The 20,925-nt window shown below is 52.5% G+C and overlaps 1 protein-coding gene across 1 annotated transcript in view; it reads right to left on the bottom strand.

Annotated features, from left to right (window-relative positions):
- Positions 1–20,925, bottom strand: part of PLXNA2 (plexin A2) — a 207,689-nt gene that overhangs the window by 106,448 nt on the left and 80,316 nt on the right. The window contains exon 4 of the mRNA XM_042924603.1: positions 5,739–5,873. Within this exon, the coding sequence (XP_042780537.1) occupies positions 5,739–5,873 (135 nt within the window). The remainder of the gene's footprint in view (positions 1–5,738; positions 5,874–20,925) is intronic.

Below are 20,925 nucleotides of genomic sequence, written 5' to 3'. Positions count from 1 at the left end.
AAAGAAAAGCCCTCTTCGGTGCACCATGGCTGGAACCCTGACTTACATAGTTTGTGAACATAATAAAATGGTTGTTTTATGCCCCAGAATTTTGACACAGTTTATTATGTAGCAGTAAGTGACCAGAACGGTATGCCAACTGTAGACAAACGTGAGGGCATTTTTGCCTTCAAAACTGGGATCCGAGTGCCCGCTACTTGGAGAACAGCAGCCCTATCTTTTGGGACCTGGTTTCCTTACCTGGAAAGGCCAGAAATGAAAAGCCCCATGGGTAGTCCCTTTCTGGCTACGTGTCCACACTTGCAGCCAGACAAGACCCTGAGGGCTTGGGGCCTGACCCCCCTTCTCTCCACAGATGCCTGCAATACTGGCCTCCTGGGCCTCACATATGGGCCCAGGGCTGCCTCAGCCTGTATCAAGGGCAGCGGGACTGTTTAGTCTGCTGGGCACATTCCTGGATTTTTAAAATAAATAGCAGATTATGAGCAACTTAGCCTGATGCTGTCATTCGGCCAGGCCAGAGGCTTTGGAAGCGTCCCTTGGGAAGGAGCAGCAGGAATGACAGGTTGGGGTCAAACACTCGGGAACTCTGTCCCAGCCGTAATTTAAGTGGAGAGGCTTCTAGCCTTCTCTGGGGTGCAAAAGAACTTCTGACACGACCGATGGCAGCAATGATGATAACAATCACACTTCACGCTGAAAGCATTGTGTGTCAGACGCAACAGTTACCATTATTAGGCCCGTTATACAGACGAAGAAACTGAGGTTTAGTGACGTGCGATAACTTTCTCAAAGCCGGACGTCTAGCACACGGCTATGGGTTAAATGGAGCTCTGTCTGACTCTCATGCTCCAGCTCTTAACCATTATGCTATCTTGCCTTTCCAGGCCTCGAAATAGAGAGCAGCATCCCATGCCCCCACCCGCCCCCCAAACACACGTGCACGCCCCTGTCACCAGCCTTTCTGCTGTTCCCAAGGCCCTTTCCAGCCTGCACAGAGCCATTCTCCACTGTGACTCCCTTTTTCTATTTCACCCTTCGCTGGATCATTTTATGCCTCTATTCCCTCTGCTAATTCAAACTAATTAAAGTATAAAATAGAATAATTGCTTCCATCCCCATACTCCTTCCCATCCACGTTGAGTACAGAAGTTATATTCTTTATCGGGGAGTGGCCAACCTGACAAGTTGGGTGGAAACGGGGGCTATCAAGTTTCTTTTCATCTTCTCGCTCAGTTTTGCGCTTGGCTCGCAGCCTGATTTTCCCTGGACCTGCTGTCTGACTTCCATTAGACACTGAGGATACGGGAGAACTTGTATTCACACCCATAGCATCTGTCGATTTGCTGTTGAGGAAGCAGGGGCGGACTTTCTAGGGAAGAGCCAGGCATCCTGTCCGCGGGGCCCCCGGGCAATTAGCAGGATTGGGGAATCAGTTCCCAAATGCTCCCCTGAGACTGGCTGGCCCTAGATCTATTAACAGTACATTAACATCGGCTTGTTAGGCGGTGGCACCAGGACCCAACACTTCTTACTAGTCCTAGTTCTTAATTAGGTGTAATTAACCGAGAGAGGTGGAGGGAGGGAGAAAGAATGAGCTGGACTGGACTGTTCTCGCTCTGTAGGGAGATGTAAACCTCCCTTAGCAGAACTTGAGACCAGAGACTTGGTTCTCCACTGACGTGGTGCCGAAGATACAACCGGTGTGTGTTTTGGGGGCACAGGAAGGGGACAGAGAGACAAGAGGTGGGGAGGAGGGGAAGGCGCGGATGACAGCAGGTTGCTCAGAGGTTTATTATAAGGTGACGGGAAGCCCCCGTCCCATGATGTCTTATAAAGGTCTTAGGTCTTTTAGGGAATGCCGAAGTCTTAAATCACAGCCTCGAAACAGGAATACACTTCTCCACAGCCAGCCAGCATTTCTAGCCTCTCCGCAGCGTTCATCTTTTGGGGAAGGCGTTCACATGGGCACCCACAGCCTCATAAAACTCTGGTTCCAAGAGCTTTTTCATTTGGTCTAACCTCAGGCCTGTCTCTCTACTGTCATTTTGGTGTCACCTTCTAGAGGTGTTGAAGAGTCTCCACCCCAAGACCTTAGACAAGCCTCTTTAACATGAAAGGGGCTCTGGATTAGATTTATTAATTGCTTCTTGGAAGGGGAGCAAACGGAATCCCTAGGAACTTAAGAGTCTAGTCCACCCAGCTCGTTAGAGGTGGGTCAGGACCGGAACACAGGCTTGTTGGCTCCGCCTGGGGACCACCGGTGGTGCCACACGGCCACCTCACTTCCTCTTAATCATCACTCACAGTCGCCGCCTTCCAGAGCCGGAATCATAAGGGCCTGAGAGCTGGAAGGGGCCATATAGAAAGTCAATGACAAGGCGTCATTGCACGCGAGGCAGTGGGAAGGAAACTCCCCTCTGCTGAGCGGAGTGTCTACTGAGCCTCACGTCGACTCTCGTGGGGCACACTGGGGTGAAGTGACCGGTGTAAGGCCACGTGGCTATGAAACGTTGAGACGGGATCCAAATCAGAGTTTCGGACTGCAGAGACAACCTGGGATCTCGTTCGACTCCTCCCTTTCGTGAGGGGGGGAAAGCAAACGTGCGAGGGGGTCATGCCTCCAGATACAGCAACCGCTGGGCTAGAACCCGCGCCGTCCGACTTCATCTGTATTGACTGTTCTCTTGCCTCACATTAAATTATTATTTTTTAAAATTTATTTATTTATTTTGAGAGAGACAGAGATAGCACAAGTGGGGGGAGGGGCAGAAAGAGAGGGAAAGAGAGAGAATTCCAAGCAGCTTCCACACTGTCAGCTAAGAGCTCGGTGCGGGGCTCGAACCCACAAAGTTGTGAGATCATGACCTGAGCCAAAACCAAGAGTTGGACGCTTAACTCACTGAGCCACCCGGGCGCTCCCATTAAACTGTTTCTTAAATGACGTCTGAGGGGCACCTGGGTGGCTTAGTCGGTTAAGTGTCCGACTCCTGATCGCCGCTCAGGTCATGATCTCGCGGTTCTTGAGTTCAAACCCTGAGTAGAGCCCACTTGGGCTTCTGTCTCTTGTTCTCTCTGCCCTTCCCCCGTGCTCTCTCAATATAAATAAATAAATAACCTTCCAAAAAAAAAAAAAAAAGACGTCCGAGCTGTCTATGAATATTCTGTACTCATAGTTGCTCGGCCTCAGCCAGATGGGCCCCCTGAGCTGTTCTCGGACCTCATTCCTGGACCCAGCCCCAGGTGAAATCACCTAGCTACCTACTTCTACACGGTTTACAGCTCTCAGGGTGACAGGTGTCAGAGTGCTACCACAAATCCCCCTTAGACTCTGCCCACTGATCACAGCTCCACCTGGCATAGGGAGCTCTCCGGCCTAATATCTCACCGGACTGGAGACAGCCCCGTGGCTTCGAACCCAAACTCTTCCTGTATCCGCTCGGTGTGACGGCTACCACGGAACCCCTCTGTTTGGTGAGGTTGTAGCAAGAACTGGGCGGCTGTGGCCGAAGATGAGGACGAAGGAGAGGATATTTATAAATAAGCCATGTGGACACTTAGCTGAGCCAGTGCTGATGCTTTTGGAGGTGACACAGGATAAGATCTCAGGAGGACACCATAGCCCCTGAAGGCCACTCACCAGCCTCCGGCTCTGGCTCATGCCCTCTCCTCTGACCACATTTTGAATGCAATTTCAGAAAGCATCCCATCTGAGAAACAGATATGCAGCCAAATTACGAGCCTTGGCATCTTCTTCGTTCCAGTAAGGTTGCATTGGTTCCTTCTACGCGCTCTCTATGCTTTTCCACTGCACTGCCTTAGGGACCCAGGAAGGAGCTTCTACCCAGAGCTACCCGCCTGGTCCTTAGCCATACACAATGCCTTCTGAAAATACCACATTTATCATGGGTCTATTTGATCCCTCCGACCATCACTTTATCCACCTATCTATACTGCCACTGATCGATCCATCTGTCCCTCTGATTATTTTCCTGCCAAAGTGTCCAGAATGGTGTTCATCAGATATTAACATGGTGTTACAAACTGGGCAGTCCCATTTGGGAACTCGTTGCTATTTTCTTTTCCGTATATATTGTTTGAATTTGCACGGGGGGCAGCTACTGTTTTTGCTTAAGAAACAACCTTGTATCTACAAATAAGGAACAGGAAGAAAAGGCAGAACATTCGTAGACTTCAATGGGATGTTCTAGATAACTGGCTACGTGTCTCCTTCCCTTTTTTTCCCCCCGTCCCTTGTTAGACTGTAAGCAATGTGAGGGCAGCGGCCGAGGCCCATTCATTTTGAGGTTTTCCCAGCACACTGTTCCCAACCGATATGTCCCCAGTAACGGGTTTTATTAGGGCTCACGGACTGTTTTAGTAGAACGAGACATCAGCGTTTATTTCCAAGGCCCCTCTACCACTCTAGGTTAGGCAAAGCCTCCTCTAGCTCCACCAAGTTCCCATCTGCACCTGTTTATGCCTCAGCTGCAGGGGCCACATGAAAGGAGGTGAGAAGACAGGTGGGTTCAGGAGGACCTGGATGCAATGCATGCAATCTGCATATGATTTGTGGCATTTATTCCCAAGAGGCAATTTTTGAGTTAGAGCTGCATCACTGCTTCCCTTATGCTGTCATGTGCCCATTTTGTCTCTTCCTTCCTCCCTCCGTTCCTCCCTCACCCCCGGATTCAGAATTCCTACATTCGAACAGAAGGGAGGAAAAGACAACGCTGGGAGAGGGGGTGCTCCTCAAGGACCCCTGGAAGCTCGGCCGAGTATTTTGGGAATGACAACCCCTCAAGAGCTGGAAGGCACCTTGTGAAAGCTCACTGGTCCTCCAGTCCGGCATCTTTGTCTTGCCTAAATCAGGGGCGTCAGCCAAGGCAGGTGCACAACACTTTTTCTGCTCTTCGGCCTTTATCTTACTTGTCGTGTTCAGGTCAATGCCAAGACCACTGCTCCTGCTGAACACCTGCACACCCACCGCCTGAACGAATGGAAGTAACCAGCCTTTCCCAAGAGTTTTGCTTTGCTTCCTGCGTCTGCATTGATTTGGGAATCCCAAATCCGCCTTCTACCCTGTGTCTCTTGCCCATCACCACGGCTCTCCTGAATTTACCTTCTCTCTGCCCACACGTACTCAGAGCAAATACAATCCAGGGGGAATAACGCTCCATCGGAGAAGGTGGGGAACCTACTCGATCGTTAGCCCGCAGAGGGTGGAAGTCTATTTCTCAGGCAGACTTCGCCTTCCCAGAGCTGGCCGGCTTCTACTGGCATCAGTCTGTGACTCAGGCCAAGATTTTTATCTCCTTCTGGGGCCCTATCTTGGGTCTGTCTCTCCCAGGATCAGGCCCAGCCAGGAGGCCTGGATTATTTACACTTCTTTGGCTCCCTTGAGCAGCAGACTCTGTGGGCCCGGGAGCTGTAAATCTACCGCTTAATCACACCAAGCTGCTCCAAGCAGTCTGGCCCGTTCTTGCGGGGCTGTTCATCACGCACCGAGACAGGGGCTGTGGCCTAGAGAGAAGCCTCCGGGAAGTGGCTGGCCCCAGCTGCTTCTCTCTGGCTCCCCGCAAAAGCCTCCAAGGACTCTGCCTCTCCCAGGACCCCCGAGCAGCGAGCCCAGACAGAGGGCTCTCTGGTTAGATGAAACAGCTTTTGAACAAAGGTCAGGCCACAGGTTATCAGTCGCTCCTGGGCTTTGGAAAGAAGGGCTGGGTGTCAGCACTTACCTGTCTCTCAGACATGATGTACAGGTAACGCTGATCAACGGAGAAGGCCATGTCCCGGAGGATGGGGCTCCCGTCTTTGAGCACAGAGACCATCTCATACTGGACCCCTCCATGGGGGGGACCATCGGCTCGAATCTACGAGAGAAATAATGCATCGTCAGCACCTGGACTCAGCGGTCCCCTTACGGGACTAGAGCAGGTCGCTTTACAGAAGATATTTCCCGGCCCCCTCCCTGCCCCCGGTCGTGACTCTGAACCAGACCAGGCTTCAGAGAAGGTAGAGGTGCTTCTCTGTTCAAACAGCCCGGCTTTCCCCGAGAGAAATACTTTCCCAAGTGGTTTGAGTGGACCACGTCTGGGATTTCTGATGGTGGGTTCATTTGCATGTGCATATGCGCCAGTAGGAGCGATTCTCAATATCCCAAAGTGGTTATTTCTGCGTGTGTCTACAGATATTTATAGCACTGATGGGTGTGCATGTGCTGGCACACCCTTATTGGTGTTTGGGGTAAGAGAGTCAACACCCGTTCACAGTGTTTCTGCCTCAGGCACGTAAGGAAGAACGGTAAAACAATCATGTAAACTATCAAAAAGCTGGTCCTCAAGAGATGCAAGAGTTTAGGATCTCGGGAAGGTCTTCCTTCCCCCAAACATATCCCCCGCTTGTGCGCAAATTCACCCCGTGATTTGGGGGAGCCAGGAATCTGGGCTCAGACCGTCAGAGCCCAGCTCTAGATAATAAGTCAGAAAGGACTCGGATACCGTCTAGTCCACGGCTTCTCAGCCCTGCTTCCACACCAGAATCGTCTGGGGAGTTTTAAAAGATACGAATGCCAGGGCAGGATCCATTAATCAGAACCTCTGCGAGCGGGGCCTGGGCATCTTCGTCGGGATTCAAAGCTCCCCCAGGCGAATCTGACGAACAGCCAGGGTCTAGAAGCCCTGATGTCGTCTACTGGTTTTCAAGCCGGCATGCTTTGAGAATCACCTGGGGGGCTGCATGGCTGAACCGCGCCCAGAGTTTCGGATTCAGTGGAAATGAGGCCTGAGATTTTTTTCACTTCTCACAAATTCCCAGGTGATGTGGGTGCGGCTGGCCTGGGGGTTCGCGAGGGATAGTCTAAGTTCCGTGCGGAATTCTGAGACTCGGTAGAAGATGGTCTCTGAGGTCATATAAAAAGGCTCGTGTCCAGGAGTCCTCAGTGTGAATATGTTCCTGCATTTCAGATTTCTTGTTCTCAACACAGCAGCTGCCTATTTTTAAAAAAATGTTTATTTATTTTGAGAGAGAGAGAGAGAGAGAGCACTTGTGTGAGTGCATGAGTGGGGGAGGGGTAGAGAGAGGGGAAAAGTGAGAATCCCAAGCGGGCTCTGAGCCGCTCACGAACCATGAGATCATGAACTGAGCCGAAATCAAGAGGCGGATGCTTAACCGACTGAGCCACCCAGGCGCCCCAGCAGCTGACTGTTGACCGATAATCCCTACCCTGGCTTGTTTTCTCTGTCTCTCTGCCCATCGAAACCCCGACTAGCTCGAGCCCTGCCTCCTTCGTGAAGCCTTCCTTGATCTCCCCTCCACACTAATTACTCATCACCCTGATGCCTTTTTTTTTTTTTTTTTTTTTTTTGCCACTAGACATTTTGTCTTAGGATTATAATCAGTTGATTTGTTCACTGCATATGGACTGGCTAACATGTATTGACTACCTACTCAAATCGTTCTCTCGTTGCTTCACATGTGCCTAAGCCTGTCAACATTTTGAAGACAGGGATGTGTCCTCTCTTTCTCTAAGAACCCTCTGAGCACTAGATAGGGGCTGGGAACATAGCTGGTGATGGATAAAAGGGATGCTTGAGAAATACTTTTGAAAGGACGTGAAGCAGGTGATAAAGGACTGTGGCCTCTAGCACCAAATCAAAGTGAGGTCAAAAGGCATTTTCTCTGTAAGGTTTTAAGATTCAGGCTTCCCCTCCGCATTCCGTCTGGTTTTTCTCTTGCACTCGTAACCATGCCCTTCCTTCTGCCCATCTCTCCCACCGCACCAGGAGCTCCTGAGGACAAGGACCACGACTTTTTCATCCCGAGGGCCAAGTTTGGTGCCTGACGCCACAATAAACTCTCCTTTGCCCTTTTTCTGCCTTGCTCGTGGCTTCCTGCGTCCAGAGCTGGGGCATGTGCAACTGTCACTAAAGCCCCTCCTTCCACGAGAGGGGCTTGGGGGTCACTGAATTCACTCTCATAGACTGGAGGAGGACTCTGGGGTCAGCAATGAGGTCACGAGGCTGAGGTCACCACCCTCTACCCCAGTGCAAATCTGATAGTGGATTCAGTCAGAGGGAAGGGTCTCTTTCTGGGCAAATGGCCCACAGTGAAAAAGGTTCCCCTTGGTATCTGAAGCAGCATTCTCTGTTAAATGGACAGATCCGAGATTTCCTCGAGATCCTTCCAGGAATGTAGTAGCTTTTAGTCACAACAGTACTCAGGCTATTTCAGAAAGTAAAGAGAAGATGGGATAGTTGTGACTTCTGGCTGGCTTGACCTCAGTTTTCTGTCTCCATCATACAGGGAGCTCAGGCCCTGTTTGTTTGAAGGGCCAATGGCCCAGGGGTTGTCACCACCCTCCCTATGATAGCTGCTCCTCTCCAGGGAGATTTAAGTCTCCTCAAGGTGCCGGCTCATTCCCGGGAGCTGTGGAACCAGTACCCCCCTCCCTCAGGCCTGGTCCAGGGTCTTTCCCTGCCTGGGGAGGCTAGTTAACCTTCCGCCAGCTGGGGCGGCCTCCTTCCCATGAGCCTGGGCACCTGCCTGCCATCCCGGCAGGGCCTGCACACAAAGTCAGAAGGAGGAACGCCACACGTCTGGCCTTCCCCCCTGTGGTCCCTGGGACTAGATGGTACCCATGGCCGGGTGGGAGCTGGAACTGAGCCAAAGACAACTTATCATCACACACTCCGCTGCATCCCAGTTAGGACCAATCCCAGCCGTTAACTGTCTCCTGAATCAGAGATCTAAGCAGGTTTTTTTTTTTCTTTTTTCCATCTGCAACCCCAATCTTTTCATAAAGCAGTTGAAGCCAGAATCAAACCTACATAACTCTGAAACGTCAAAGCCGAAAGCAAACCAGAACAGAAAATGTTCTTGGTGCTGAACCTGAACTAAGCTATCCTATTTCATTCCGTTGAGATCCCTGGAGGGAAGAGCACTATTGCCCAAGAAGTCGGTGCCTCCCCACTTACTCCCTCACCCCATGCTATCTGCCTCTGGCTTGCTACCCGCCGAGATACCTACAGGAGGGCAGAGAAGGTGGAGAATGGGGCCAGGAGGCCAGGGGGTCACAGGGCTCGGGGTGAGGATAGGGGCCGGCAGGCAGGTGGCAGAAGAGAGAACTTTCCCCTCCCTAACGCCCCGTGCTCCCTTCTGGGCAACGCACCGAAGCGGACAGAGTGTAGGCCTGGGGTGCAGGGTTCCCGGGTTTCTCTTCTGACTCTGCTCAGGCCTGGGCTTGACTTCTGCCTAATGGTACAATTTGAGTCTAGTTACCTCACCCGAGCCTCGGGTTTCCTTTCTGGGTAACAGGCAGAGGCGGTCTGCTCAGTGCCTGCCACAGGACAATCACGGTAGAAAGCGCTGGAGCTGTAAGGACGTTGGAACCCCCTTCCCCTAAGCTCTTGGGTTCCAGGAGCACAGCTAGCCAGCGGCAGAACCGGGGCTCCAACTGGCTGCAGCTGGGGTGAGCCAGAGGAGAGCACAAGGCTGATGCAGACAACGCCCCACGACTACTGATGGGGGGACGAGGTCCCTGCTGCAGTTCAGGCACACGATTTCCCGGACTGCTCTGCTTTGGACCGGAAGTTCTGAGTTCAAGGTTGTCTCTGTCCTCGCCAGACACAGGATGGTAGTGGTGAGGCGACCGTCAGGGAGTCCGGAACAAAGGTGGGATTTTCAAATCTGGCTACGCGAGTCTAGCCGGTGGTGTCCCAGACTAACTCCACTGCTGTGACACTGTTTTCAACTTTGACGCTTGTGTCCCCGGGGCCAGGTTTCAGTGACCACAAGGACAACAACAGACCGAAACAGGTCACAAACCAGCCCAAGGGAAGGGCGTTGCCAGCCCAAGCTGCACAGGGCCTGGACACCCATTCAGGTGGGTGAGGGGGTGGGGCAGAGGAGGGAGGTGTCACATGCGGGGACAAGCGAGTCATCACTCTACTCTGTCCTTCTAGTTGGGCTCCCCCTCTCCCGAGAGGGCTAGGCCTCAGTGGACCAGGGGCACTGGGGTGGCTCTGTCAGTTAAGCATCTGACTTCGGCTCAGGTCATGATCTCACCATAGTCCGTGAGTTCGAGCCCCGTGTCGGGCTCCGTGCTGACAGCTCAGAGCCTGGAGCCTGCTTCGGATTCTGGGTCTCCCTCTCTCTCTGCCCCTCCCCCGCTTGCACGCATTCACTCTCTCTCTCTCTCTCTCTCAAAAAATAAACACTAAAAAAAAAAAAAGAAAGCCAGTCTGCTTGAGAGGAGGGTGACTGTCTTTACTGAGACCGACAAAAGACAAAATGTGCCCATACTGTCGCAGAAGGGGATTTAGGTAGTTCTAGTAAGAACTCCTGCCACGCAGAGCCCCGACTGTAGAAAGAGTGGCCACAGAACACTCCAACCTCCTTCTCAGGACGATTTTGCTTCATGGTTCAGTATGGCCCTGCTTGAAGGCGGTAGCATAGACGTGGTGAATTTTCAGAAGGCCCCGTTGGCCTCGAGAACTGAATAGTTAGTATCTACCCTGCCATCCCTTGCCCCATGTGCTCAGTGCTGTTGAAAGTACTTAAAAATCAACTCTCTTATCCTTACAGGAACCCCCTGAGGTAAATGTTATTGTTATTCCATTTTACAGATAGGAAATTTGAGGCCTGGGAGAGCTGGGCGGCTCGCCCGAGATCACACAGCTGAAGGGTGGCAGAGCTGGGATTCCCACACAGAGCCCGATTTCTTCGACGCTCCGTGACCCCCTGAAGAGAGGCTAATGACGGGCACACAGAGCTGTTCACGGCCGCCAAGACCCGAACAGGTGGGAAGATGGACAGTCCAAGTTCTGTCCTCACCCGCTCTTCCTCTTCTGGACCCCAAGGCCCAAGTGGGGCAGTCACCCACTTCAGGGAGTCAACAATCAACAGAACTTAATTTTGAGGGACCTTGGTTGTGGTGGTGGGGGGGACAGTCCGTTTATCAGGGTGGGCTCTGGGACAGGAAGATGTGAGATGGAATCAGGGGAGAGTGACTGCCTGGTCCTCTAGGTGGGAGGGGCCTCTGTGCGAGGAGAGGGAAATAGTAATCCTATTAGCACCTTCCTTTAAACCACAGCGAGGCCTGTGCAGAAATTAATGACTGCCTCTTTACTTGAACATCCAACTCAAATCACCATATCCAGTTCCAATTAACTAGCTTTTACCTGTAGGCCCCTCCAAACCCTTTTTCTCGTGCATCAATTTCTATCGTTAGTCCTAAATTATGGAGGCCTAGCTTGGGATCTGTCACTCTTAAGAGCATTTTATTCATAGTCCTAGTAATATAAGTGGTAATAGATTGTATACATGTATGTATTCTGGCAACAGCCACTGGAATCGGGAATCTTCTTTTTCTGGGGCCTCGCAGTGGGAAACAGATTGGTTTTGAGAGCCATCGCCATGCAGGGGGAGTTCATGTCTGGAGGGTTGGGACCTAATCCCAACGTTCTCATTAATTGGCTCTGTGACTGCAGGCGAGTCACTTCCCTTGTTTGTGCAGTGGTCTCTGTAGCTGCCAAATAAGGTGGGAACTCCTGTCCTTATGAGCACAGAAGGGATGGAGAATACAATGAGTTATTAGCTCTATGAATTTCAGTCCCGTCCAATATCCGTTTATTACATGCCTGCCATGAGCCAGGCCCACGCTTTGCGTCGGGGACACCGAGGGAAAGGGTCCCCCGAGGAAGCCCGAGGAGGAGCTGGGAATTGACAAGCCGTCCGGTCTCCACAAACACGCGGGCTGCCCCTTGTGGCAGAGCTTGCATGGAGATCCCAGGGAGGCCAACACAGAGGTGGGGCCCGAGGGAGGCCCAGAGAGGGAGGCTTCCCGGGGAAGGTGACGCCTAAATGGACAGACAGGCATGGAAATGTGAGTTCTCTGGCTAACTCAGAGTGTGACGTCAGTAGACGAGTGTGATTGTTATGTCTGAGCCCGGATTTCTTGGTCTCTCAGACCTGAGTGCTTGGAGAGGATAAGACTTCTGATCTGCCTTTATTGAGGGCTCGACAACAATTTCAGCAGGTCTGGTCACTTTATGTCCTAAAATTCACTGTGGAAGAGGCCTTTATTACCTGATTTTATCTGTGCCTCGGGACTCCGGGCTCCCGTGCTATATAAACGTGTGTGCATGTGTGTTTGCATGTGCGTGTGCCCGTGCGCGCGCGCGCATGCGTAGACTTTTACAGGGGGGAAAGGTGAGGCGGGGCTGGTGCTGCTCAGACTGATCTTGGGGTGAGTTAGGGAACGAGCGTATCCACAGTGTGCATTTAGTGCTGCGCGGGAGAGGATTCAAGCTGGAGTTTATTTTTGTAGAGCTTTATGACCCAAATTATTTATAGATTGAAGTCTTTGGTAAATTCAGTCTCTGAGATTCTTCTTCCCTCTTTCCTGCTTATACACACGCACATGCACACGCGCGTGCACACACACGCACGCGCACACACGCCTTCCAGGGCGCTTCTGTCTCCCTCTCTGCCAGAGCTGTGCGAGTGTTAACTAACCATCCAGAGTCACAGCCCAGCAGGCCGAGGATCCCCGGAGGACAGATGGGAGCCTGGCCCTAAATGCTTGGACAATTGGAGAGGGACACAGGACCTGGGAAAACTCAGGCTGTGGGCTGCAATAAAGCAGGAGAGCAGAGGAAGAGGGGAGACAAGGCCAAGGATCCCTCCTGTCCCTGAAAAGGAAGGAGGTCACTGAGATATGCTAACCTTTGAGAATTTTGCCCCTGTCAGTGCATGTGCATAGACACATGCCCACACGCGCGCGCACACACACACACACACACACACACACACACTCACACAGCCTCCCACACATATGCAGATGTTTCCAGCATTGGTCCCCAGTGAGTTGTCGGTCAATCACTGGGGCTTTGACACTGGAGATTGACATTTCCATGTACAATTATTTCTATTTCTGTGCATGTTAGGAATCTGCCCTAGATATTAAACTGGGGGGTGGATGAGCTAGCACAGGGGTTGAGGCTCCTGCATTTCTTCCTCATGGAAGGCTAAGCCATGGAGGGCTTTCTCCTGGAATGTGAGGAGGGGGTCCCAGGAGAAACCATTGGTTCTCTGGACTTCTGTATCTTTGAACAGTGAGAATTAAGAGCCTGGCTTATGATAAATGATGGAGTGAATATTTCTTGAGCACTTCCTATAAGTAAAGTGTTCAAAGATGAGGTTGAGGAGGTTGGCTGGAGTGAGGGCCTTTCTTCCCCCAAATTGTGGCTTCCTTGTGCCTCATCAGCCAGTGGTAGACGGCCAGGTGACCAGTGATCCATGCGGCCCGCAGAACTGAGAGGAGCTGCCTCTGTTCCAGACCTTCATGTGGTTCATAACCAACTGCATTTCACAAGGGCATCGGCTTCCCTATTCCAGGGGCCTCTCCCTTTATGACTCAGCAGAGAGTGATATGGAGATCTAGAAGCCAAAGAATCCAGTCTCTTGGTTCTAACTTTGTCAGGGGGGGTTCTGAGCTGCCAAGCCCAGGATGGGGCAAGAGCTCATCGAGGTGAATACACTGGGCAGTTCAGGGCGTGGGGCTCTGGCCTTGGACCAGCCCCACCTTTCAACCCTGCTTCAGCTCTGAAACTTGGGCCAGGCAAGAGGACCCAGGAACCAGATGAAGTTGTCGGGGGCAGCGGAAGCATTGGATTGTTCTGGGAAACAATAAGATAAACATTGGCGAGGGCCAACAGCAGCATTAAGTGGCCTCAGATGAAATGACATCACACAGCAGCAAAGCAGTAATTCACAGGGAGCACACAGAGTTGGTGGTGGGGGGGGGTAGCATTGAGGGGTGGGGGAAAGAATGAATAAGGAATAATGAGCAACCTCTGTCAAAGAGAAATCTCTATTTACCCAAAGCTCTAGCGACTTGGGGCTCTCAGGATCTCCACTCAAGTCACCGCACACAGGTTCCTTGCCTGGGGACCCCAGCCTGTTTCAGGATAGCAACTAACCTCTTAGGCTGTCTGGACTGGAATGACTTAGAAGCACCCCTGAGGGCCCACGTGGAGGGTGGTCCGGGCTTCCTCACCAAGCTCTGGAACCGGGTTCGGTGACAATCAGGCACAGGGACACCCAGGTTAAGTACTTGGGAAATGCTCAGCCCCACCCCACTGGGACTGGACACACCGGGCTCCGGAATCCCACATCTCCCTCTACCAATGTAGTTCAATGTATTTATCCAGCGTCCATGGAACGTGCCAGCCTGCGTGCAAAAGGTTGGAGACGTAAACACGAACGATCTTGAAAACTATGAGGCTGGCCTCCCCATTTCACAGAATCAGAAACGTTACGAGTCTAGAACAAGTTAGTGGCAGAGCCGAGCTCAAAGCTGAGTCTGCCTGACTCCAAAGCCTGTACTCTGTCTCTTTCATTCAGTTCCCTCTGGGGCCTCGCTCTTCCCTAAGTCAAACAAGAGGACAATGCCTGCCCTGGTACTAAAAATTACATCCCAAAAGTGCTCGCTGCCCCTGGAGATAAGTCCTGGGGAACAAAATAGATCATATAGCTGTCTCCTCCAGGGTGACAAAGAAGGCCACCTGCAGTCTGGAAAAAGAGCAAAGGGTGGGGCGCTTAAGAGGGTTATTACCCTCTTTAATTAACTCATTCTTTTCAATGGCCTAAAATTGCCCTGCATTTTATAATCTGGAACAGTAATCTCTTGCTTTCATTAACACCGAGGGTGACATTTCAAGCTGCAAGGATGGGAAGGGAGGTCTAGACTTGTGAGTGCGGCTATCTGACACTGGGCTTGCGCCTACACGCAGAAGGCTTCCTGAGCTTTTAAAAGGAAGAGTCATTTAGAAAATGCATGTGGCCCGCGTACACGCTGGTGTAGAAAGTGTGCGGTAACGGGGAGGAATGAGGAGCCCACGCGTGTCACTGTATTTCTCTTCCCTTTGCCAACGGGCAAGGTCTGAGTCTTTATTGCCTCTTATCTGTGCTACTGCAATAACCTGAGAAATCTCCCTGCCTCCAGCATATTCCTGCTCTAATCTGTTCTACCAATACCGCCAGATTAATCTTCTTAAAACACTTATTTGATCCTGCCTTTTCTGTATGCAAAATCCTTAAGTTTCAGGTGTTTGTAATTTTCTTTCTCTTGCTTATCTCACTCCTAATTTTTTTTTACGATGAACACAGACTACTTTTGGAATATGAAAAGAGCGCAAAGCATCGCCTGCACCCATGCACGTACGCACAAGGCACCTTTGATTGCCCCCCACTGAGAGTTTAGAAGAGTTCACGCCCCTTAACTGTCATTCAGGGGTCTAGCTCACATGGCCTTATCCCCATTTTCCAATTATGTCTCCGGGTTTTTGGTCTTCGTGCCTTTGCTTGGCAATTTATTGTCCTTCCCAGATCCTGACCATCCTTCAGGGCCCAATCCAAATGCCACCTCCTCTAAGAAGCCCATCCTGAGCTCCCCTTTGAACTCCCATGGTCCCTGGCGCGTCGCCTGGCAGTTACTTGTGAACACACGCGGTTATGGTTCCTAAGGTTGTAAGTTTCTAGAAAACAGGCACTGGTACAGCTTCCTACGCCTTCCTGCATTCAGTACGACTGACACATAGTAGGGCTTCAATCACACCCCGCGATGGGATGAATGAATCCCTGTTACTGAAACTGGGTAGGAACAGAACACTAGGCATAGGCACAGCTCACGTAGATGTAACCCCCGTTATTGTTAGACGTTGTGCTCAGGGGGCTGGCTCTCTCCACACTCTCTCCTTAATTCTTCACAACAATCCTATTATTCCTCCGGTATCGAGGAAGAAACAGAGGCACAGAGGCGGGAGGTAATCTCAGTGTCACGTAGCTGGTGGGCAGAAGAGCCACGATCTCACCTCTGAGAGGCCTTCACGTTTCTAGGCCCCTGTTTTCCCATCTCTGGAAAATAACGAGGAGAGAAAGAGAGACTCTTGCTTTACACATCCTCCCTCCGCCCTCTGCCCAATCTTCTGGAACCTGACGCATAAACACGTTGGACACACCTGCTTGTGTTGACACGATCTTTCTGGCTCCCCATTGGGCTGCTAAGAGCTCTTGGGAGGAAAGCGCTACAACCGTTCGAGGTGCTGCTGCGGAAAGGAGGAAAGGACGCCAGGGTGGCTACTCTGGAGCTCAGCTGGCTCAACGCTGGCTCAATGGCAGGTAGAAAGCAAGGGTTAAAGTTGCAGAGGGGGGCTCAGAGTTGAGGGCCGAGAAATAGCGGAAGAGGAGGAGGGAAGTGAGGCCAGAAGGCCTCCACCCCCCCGGAATCCTGAGACAGCAGAGCTGGTACCCCTGTGCTAGGCATGTCTGAGTTCCCCGCAGAGCCCAAGGGCAGGACAGACAGCTGGGGGAAGGTCTGGCTCTTTTAAAAGATTCTGTTTGACTAGCTGTCTTCTTCACACCTTTCTCCATCCCCCTCCCTCCCAGGAGAGGGACTTTAATAATAAGCTGCTTCATGACAACAGACCCCTAATTAATTCATTGCTATTCTTCTGGGGCCAGATCATTCTAATCAAGGTGGGGAGGGGTGGGGGCTGCCTCTGACTCCAGTTCCGCTCCCTGACATCGCTGCTCCGAGGTCCTTCCCGGTCACCTTGTTGCCTTTAACCGGACACCTGCTTCTCCTTGATGCCCGGCCCCTCCTTGCGCGGATTCCCCGCAGCTGCCGGGCACCGTGCCAGCGCGCAGACCCCGCTGGGGGCCGGCTAAGAGGGCACAGCTGGTGCCAGGGTCTCACTGGGGAGGGGGAAGGAGGGAAGAGGCGCCCGGTCTTGGGAGGAGCGAACTTTGTACTGCCTTGCTCTGAGCATCGGCAGAGTACCCAGTGGGCCCGGGGTCAGCAGAGTCCTTCTCCGCCTTCTGTCCTTCTCCGCCCTCCCCGCCTCCTCCGCGGCCCAGGGTGCCCTGTGTGCTGCCGGACTGGGGACAGCCGACATCACCTCCTCCAGGGAGCGGCCGCATTTCAGCAGCCGATGGAATTCTTTGCAGGAGGCTGTGGGCGGACGACTACAACCGAGACTGACGGCAACTACTCTGGAGACATTTGGGAACAAAACAACCTTACTCCCCGCCCCCACCATAAAGCCAGATCACACGTGGAGATGATGGAAATGAGAGAGCACATGGGTCTGGTCTCCAGCAGCCTCTTAGGTTTCGCGGTTTCCCTTCTCGGTCTTTCAAGCCCCACACTTGGACCTTCCCTGCTGATAGGTGTTGACTGTCCAGTCAAGGCTGGCGTCCTAACTCGCTGGGGGGGAGGTCACGGGGGGGGGGGGCGCACTCAGCCAAGGGAGTTAATTCGCACTTTCCTCATCTGCAAAACTGGTAGGAACAGTACTGCCTACATGACGAGGCTGGAGGCTGCCGTGGGGACAGATTAGATAAGGGATGTGAGAGCATCTGGGACACTGAAAAGGGCTGCAGGGAGGTGAGGACTTTTTGATGGATTTTCTTTTGATCCATAGACTTGGGTGGGACCAGGCTGAGGAGGAAAATTGGGCAGGGAGGAAATTCTTCAAGTGCCCACTGGGGTAAGGACTCACCACCCCCCTTCTGTCCTTTCCAAGGGAGCAGGCTAGGGGGGAGGAGGAGGAGGGGGTGGGGAGGACGGAGGTGGGGCAAGAGGAGGAGAGGGAGGAGAAGAGAAAGGAGGAGGGCAGGGAAGAGGAGGGGGAGGAGAAGGAAGAGGGGGAGGAGGAGGAGAAGAGGAGAGGAGGAAGGAGGAAGGAGGGAGGAAGAAAGGGAGGAGGAGGGGGACGAGGGGAAGAGGAGCAGAAGGAAGTGGGGGAGGAGGAAGGGAAAGAGGAAGAAGAGGGGGAGGGGAGGAAGGGAGGAGAAGGAGGATGAGGAGGGGGTGGGGGGAGGGAGGAGGGGTAGAAGGAGGAGAGGGAGGATGAGAAGAGGAAGGAAGAGGACAGGGAAAAGGAGGGGGAGGGGAAGGAGGAGGGGGAGGAGGGGTGGGGGAGGGAGGAGGGTTAGGAGGAGGAAAGGGAGAAGAGAAAGGAGGAGGACAGGGAAGAGGAGGAGGAGGGGAAGGAGGAGGAGAAGAGGAAAGGAGGAAGGAGGAAGGGAGGAAGGGGGCAGGAAGGAAGGGAGAAGGAGGAGGAAGAGGGGGAGGGGAAGAAGGGAGGAGAAGAAGGATGAGGAGGGGGTGGGGGGGAGGGAGGAGGGGTAGGAGAAGAAGAGGGAGGAGAAGAGAAAGGAGGAGGACAGGGAAGAGGAGGGGGAGGGGAAGGAAGAGGGGGAGGGGGAGAAGAAGAGGAGAGGAGGAAGGAGGAAGGGGGGAGGAAGAAAGCGAGGAGGAGAGGGACGAGGGGGAGGAGGAGAAGAAGGAAGTGGGGGAGGAGGAAGGGAAAGAGGGGGAAGAGGGGGAGGGGAGGAAGGGAAGAGGGGAGGAGGAGGAGAGGGAAGAGGAGAGGAAGGAGGAGGACAGGGAAAAAGAGGGGGAAGGGAAGGAGGAGGGAGAGGGGAAGGAGGAGGGGGAGGAGAGGGAGGAGGGGGAGGAGAGGGAGGAGAGGGAGGAGGGGAAAAGGAGAGGAGAAGGGGGGAGGAGGAGGAAGAGGAAGACAAGGGGGAGGAGGGGGAGGGGAGGAAGGGAGGAGAAGGAGGATGAGGAGGAGTAGGAGGAGAGGGAGGAGAGGAGGGAGCAGCAGGAGCACGGAGCAGGAGCCCTGTGCATCACGGGAGCCTGTGGCCGGCTTTGAAGGCAGCCTCTGAGCGAGGAAGGATGGTTTTGCTAGGGTCTCCACAGGACCTGTGCTGGGGACAGAGGGCTGAGGCCACTGGGGCCAAAAGGTTGATAGCTTTCTGATGCAAACCCTTTTTACTTGGTGCGAAGGAGAAAAGTGAGGGGGAGGCTCCAGGCTTTTCCCCACAGAGAGAAGGCCGCTGGGGCAGAGCTACCCACTTCTAATCTGCTCCTTACAAAGAGCTGGAAGGAGCTACAGCTTAGCTTTTGTACGGAGTACTAAAGCATCCCCCTCTTCTGCCCCTCCCACACCCCCACTCCTCTCTATTTTTTTCTCTTAAAAGAGCGCTCCACCTCTCCAGGGACTGGAATCATTAACTGAACAGCACTTCGCCTCTCGTAGCTTTTGACAATTTGGCAGTGAGCTGGAAAGCACAGAGAAACTGCAAAGCAGCAGGCAGGAGAGAGGGTGGGCGAGAGGGGTGTGTCCGAAGGCCCGGCCTGGTGTGGTCCTGGACCCTGGATTGATACCTGGATGCCCTTTACCTGCCTCTCTCTTCCCCGCCCCTGCTCCGTGGCTCAGGGGAGTTCTGGGTCCCCAGCTGCCAGGGAGGTGTGGTGGGGCGAGTGGGGAGCTTCCCACGGCTTCCTAGCCTCACCCCCTTTTGCCGTCACCTCTCTAGGCTGCTGGGGGTGAGCTGACATCCAGTCGGGACCAGGGAGGACTTAAGGAGCGGAAGGAGTTAATGCTCCTCATTCTGCGTGAGCCCTGAGGTTCCCCATGACAAGCAGAGGAGGGGCACCTGAGGGCTGAGGTTTGAGTTGACTGGAGGGCCGGGCAAGGAAGGAAGGGCGCACCTAAACAGTGACCCTACAAGGCCCCAACACCCAACCCTGGGCATTTCCAAAGAGGATAAAGGAAGAGAGAAAAGAGGGTCACGGATTTCCCAGTCAAGCTGTAGCCGAAGCAGGGCAAAGAGAGGGAGAATTCTGGGGCCTCCTGAGAAGGAACCCGGGTTGGAGCATAGGCAGAATTGGCCTCGGACAGTCCCACCCATTAGGAAGCCGATGGTTCCACGGGCGTTTCTCAGAAGGGCCCGTGGGTCCCCAGGCACCCTGGCAGGGATCAGAGAACTTGTCTTCTCCTGGTCTTGCCCAGGGCTCCTCTCCCCACACCAGGAAGTTAGCCTTATTTAGCAATTCTAGAATGGAGTATAGTTACCACGTACTGAGCACATACTCCGTGTTGAGCAGGGCACCAGGTGCCTTACAGAAAATATCTACTTTCATCTCCACAGCCCATCTCACCGATGAGGAAACTGGGGCTCAGAGAGGTTAGGTAGCTTGCCTTAGATCACAATAAGTGGTAGAGAGAGATCTGAGCCTGGGTCACTTTGATTATACAATCTTTTACTAAGCCACATGCTTCCTGAAAATGCGCTCACCTTTGTCTTGTGTGTGATGTTACCATCTTCCTGTCTATCATTTTAATGCTCTTATTCTGCTGTCTGAGCCCTTGTACAAGTGCCAACAAAAATTATAAATTCCCAGGTGTAGAAGCTGAACCTCTACAGTTCATTTTATTCAACTTTTAGCAGAGTGCCAAGCACAGTGGGGTGCTTAAGAAATTGCATTCTATCCTTGAATCAAGTTGCAGCATTAGAGAGCCACAACCTTGGACTACAAAAGCTTAACCAGCAAGCTTCACTTTCCTAAATGGCCTTATCCACTTGCTTTTTCTTGTTGGTTCCTCCATGAGAGGAATTCATGGGATATTGATTGTTACATGCATGTTGCAGCCTTCGCACATTAGCAGGAGTTAATACCTGAAATTGTCATATAAAAGACACTTCTGATTTTGATGTCAAACTTCTGTCCTGGTGTATGTACCTGGTCTCACATGATAAATCATTTATAGAAGGTAATGCCTGGGAATCGTCTCTCCCGAAAAATAGGTTTACTTCTTTCTATCTGAGGGGAAGGATTTCTAGTTCATCCCATTTCCCTTTTTGATTTGGCTACCAGGATCCTCAGGCCAAATCTAGTGCTGGGCCCTGCTGCTTCTATTTGCTTTATGCTTAGCCCACTTATTTCCACTCCCCTCACATGATGTGGATTTTTCTGGTTCCATGCTAGTTTTCATTACATATGTTTGCCAAGTTTTTTATTGTAAGTTACCTAATTCCTCATTTGGAAAGAAGGGGGATGGGAATACA

Source organism: Panthera leo, chromosome F3 (genome assembly GCF_018350215.1).
Source record: "Panthera leo isolate Ple1 chromosome F3, P.leo_Ple1_pat1.1, whole genome shotgun sequence".
Lineage (NCBI taxonomy): Eukaryota > Metazoa > Chordata > Mammalia > Carnivora > Felidae > Panthera > Panthera leo.
The sequence above is the reverse complement of the archived record's forward strand: the minus strand, read 5'-3'. Positions and strand labels throughout refer to the sequence as shown.